The sequence below is a fragment of the Chenopodium quinoa genome, unplaced genomic scaffold, assembly GCF_001683475.1.
Source record: "Chenopodium quinoa cultivar QQ74 unplaced genomic scaffold, ASM168347v1, whole genome shotgun sequence".
Lineage (NCBI taxonomy): Eukaryota > Viridiplantae > Streptophyta > Magnoliopsida > Caryophyllales > Amaranthaceae > Chenopodium > Chenopodium quinoa.
The window spans coordinates 2,637,118-2,640,972 of record NW_018743783.1 but is presented as its reverse complement, the minus strand read 5'-3'; the positions used below and the strand labels follow the sequence as shown (position 1 = coordinate 2,640,972).

The following is a 3,855-nucleotide window of genomic DNA, read 5'->3' as shown; positions in this document are numbered from 1 at the left end:
AACACCAAGCTCGCCATACGCAAAAGGTAAGGTGGAAAGCCGCCACTGCCAATCACCAAACCCAGGCCCTAAAGCAGCAACGATACGCTCCAAGGAATATCGAAGAGCCTCGTCGAATGTGCGTTAAGCCACCTCAAAAGTACTAGGGGGACAAGTACGCATAGCACAGAGTTTAAAAACTTCGTTACAAGCCCTAAGCAACAACAGCTAGCACTGAGGATCATCAAGCTTAGCAACCCTATCCATAAGTGCAATGGTCTTGGTCACCCTCTGTATCACAAGCTCACCTCCAAAACCAGAATCGAAATTAGCGAGACCACCAAGCAACTTAACAACACACAAGGGTCGAGCAATATTAGGTGGAAAGACACCCACAAGCCTACTTTGAGGGTCTTATGTAGGCCAGAAAACTTCACTTTTTTCCACGTTAAGATGTAACCCAAAACGAGGCCCTTCCTCTATAATCAACTGCATAACCTTCCCCACCACCAACGTGTCACCAATAACTGCGCCGTCATCTAAATACCATGCCTGAAGACATACGTCAAAAGTGTCTATGATTTTACACACCAGGGGTTGTAAAACCAAAGCAAAAAGCAGAGGACCAAGGGAATCACCCTGCTGCACCCCGTGAGAGGACCATAAGGTGTGGTCCTTGTAATACAATTTAGCGGGATTAGAGTAGCAGAATTCAACCCATCGCGAAAGGCTCGGACAACGACGACGAACTTCACGTAACATGACCGCACGATCAACTAGATTGAAGGCATTTTGAAAATCCACCAACAACATAGAAAGACCAACATCGGAACCACGATCCTCAATCGATCGATTAACAGCATGAAGAATCGCCTCACCTCCCGAAGAAACCCCAACACCAAATTGGAGACCATCAAAGTAACTTCCTAAAGACTGGCCAACCATACTAGCACCGACCTTCGAAACCAGACGCCGCCAAACAGTACCCACAGCTATAGGACGAATACCACCACCAGGCTTGACAAGAGGTGTGAGAGGAGCACTAGTAATATACTCTCCTAGCTCCATAGGACATCTTCCAGCTAGAAAGAAATTAACCACCCCAAAAATAGAGTCAACTAACTCATCTGAGACAGTCATAGTAGCACCACTCAAGCAATCCATTATTATTATTATAAAAAATTTCAAAAACCTACAAAGTCAAATAAATTACAAGAAATTAGTAGGGAGCGAAGATATAATCGAATCATTTAATAATAATAATAATAATAATAATAATAATAATAATAATAATAAACCCACCCACCTCCCCCACCACCCAGCCACCACTTCCCCCACAACCCAACCACCTCATCTCCCCCTTCCCTGTACGCAAGCCCTACCCGGCGATCTGTACGGCCGGCGGCCAACCCTCCACTGCCAGCCGGACTCATCATCTCCCTTTTCCTCTATCCTCGACGTCCCCCTTCCCCGTTGCGCCTCCTCATCCTCAAATCCCTGGGTCTAGACTCAACCGTTGTCGTCGGCGGCACGTCAGAATTTTTGAAGAAAAACGGCTTGCATCTGATGAACTTCGGCCCGAAAATCAAGTTTGAGTTTCTCCAAATCCTTCGATCCTAATCTTAGAATTGTCGTCACTAGATCCCCGCTTCCGGTGATGGTTGAACTCGGAGCAAGTGAAGTCGGTGCTATAGTCAACGACATCATTTTGATGATTAAAGATTTTATCTTACTTGACGTAGTGGAAAGAGGAGTGGTGACTGGTTTTTTTTTCTTTTTTTTTTTTTAATTTTGTTAATTTTCTTAATTGGAAGTTAATGAAATGTAAAATAATTTTATTAGAATTAAAAAATCTAAAATATTTTTTAAAAAATTTTATTATTTAGACCAATTATCCGAGGACACATGTCATGGACAACCGATTTAACAGGATACAAGTTTTTTGTCATGTTTAAAATTAACATCCCTCAAATGTTATAATATTAAAAAATAATCCAAATGTTGTATTATTAAAAAAAAGGGGGAGGGGGGCAAAGGTTATATCATTTTTGACAATTTTTCCTTTTAATTATTATTATTTTTTTTACTAAAAACAGTTATACGTCGCTCATTTACTTATATTTCTCTAGATTCCTTTTCTTTGCTTCATTTTCTGTCCATCATTGAAGAATGTTTGTAGATTAATTAAGCAATATATTGAATAGCTCCCAAATCTATATATGGTGTGAGAACTATTTATATACACTTGGTTCACAGAGAAGTAGGTGCGTCCAAAGGTGATTTTTTGCTTATTTGATATTTTTTTTCTTTTGATATTAAGATTTTTAAAGAGCAAAAAATATTAATACACCTGGGTATATAAAAATTCTCAATACGACATTACATAGAAAGAGGGGGCGTAAGTGCATACCAAACACAATAAATCCAAACTAAAATAAATAAAATTAAACATATAATAAAATGAAATGCATGTGACTTGACACTTTTTTTTTTTTAAAAAAAAAATATGTGGTTTGACACTTTTTTTTGAAAACTATGTGACTTGACACTTAAAACTCTTTCTGACACTTTTTGTTATAACAGAATAACTTTTTACAAATTAAAAACTCCAAATGAGGGATTCAAAATTTAAAAATAACGACTTTTTACCACTAGACTAAGACCTCATTAGTACATTTGTACTCCATTACACATAATTGCATATTTGCTAGCTTGAATGTTTTATGACTTTATTTATGTCCCCTTATATATTTTCAGCAACATTAATAAGCATCATTGGAAGTAACGTAGCACCACAACCACCACTATTGCCGAAAACAACTCGCCTCGTCCTCAGATGAGAACCAATTATGCCCTACTTCACCCACCAACACCGCCAAAAGTAGCAAACCACCGTGAACAAAACCATTACATACCTATTGCCAACGTGATCCGTATGATGCGTCAAGCTCTCCCCTCGACCGCCAAAATATTCGACGAGGCCACGGAAACCATCCAGCTGTGCATCACCAAGTTCATCATCTCCATATTAAATGAGGCCAACGACACATGTAAGGTAGACTACCGCAAGGTGATTACTATTGATGCCTTGATAGAAGCCATGTCTAAGTTAGGGCTTCGACACCATGTCGAACCCCTCTCGACTTTCATTCATAGGTATTGTGAGGCGGAGGGTAAAGACAATATCCGAGCCCAACAGATGATATTGTATAGGCCCAGTCCTAAAGGGCCTACTGCGGTGGTCTCGTCTCTTGTGGTGAAATCTTACAACTACTACCCCCATAAAGGAGTAAGGGTAGTTGACGACATTGGTGGTGGTCACGGCGAATATGTTAACCGTGGGTATGGTGGTATTGGTGACTATGTTGGCCATGGATATGGTGGTGCAATTAATGATAATACAATGATGAACTATAATGGTGGGAGTTCTAGCAGTAGCAATAATGGTGTGGTCAATATGTTGACCACGGATATGGTAGTACAATTAATATGCTTCCTATGATGAAATTTGATAATGTTGGGAGTTCTAGTTATAACACTAGTGGTGGTGGCTGTGGCGAATATGTTCACCATGGCTATGGTCAACTCCTTCGCCGTAACCACCAATAATGCCAACTACTCTATATCCATTGTTAACATGATTAAAGCTACAACCACCTACGCAGGCCACTCCACACCCCTGGTCAACTAATTTTTCGCCATTTCTATTTCATATGCCAACCACTTCATACCCTTGGTTGATATATATTTGCTGAGACTGCCACTAATGCCACACACTTCAAACCCTTGGTCAAGAAATTTTTCACCACTACCACCACCACCAATGTTGGTCGTGCCATACCCTTGGCCAACAAAATTTTCACCAGTTCCATTATC

General features: G+C 40.1%; 1 protein-coding gene across 1 annotated transcript; it reads left to right on the top strand.

Moving 5' to 3' along the window:
• Positions 1-2,815: 2,815 nt before the first annotated feature.
• On the top strand, positions 2,816-3,481 carry LOC110684748 (nuclear transcription factor Y subunit B-2-like). The gene has a single exon (XM_021861184.1). It carries the CDS (start codon positions 2,816-2,818, stop codon positions 3,479-3,481), a length of 666 nt encoding a protein of 221 aa, XP_021716876.1.
• The last annotated feature ends 374 nt before the right edge of the window (positions 3,482-3,855 follow it).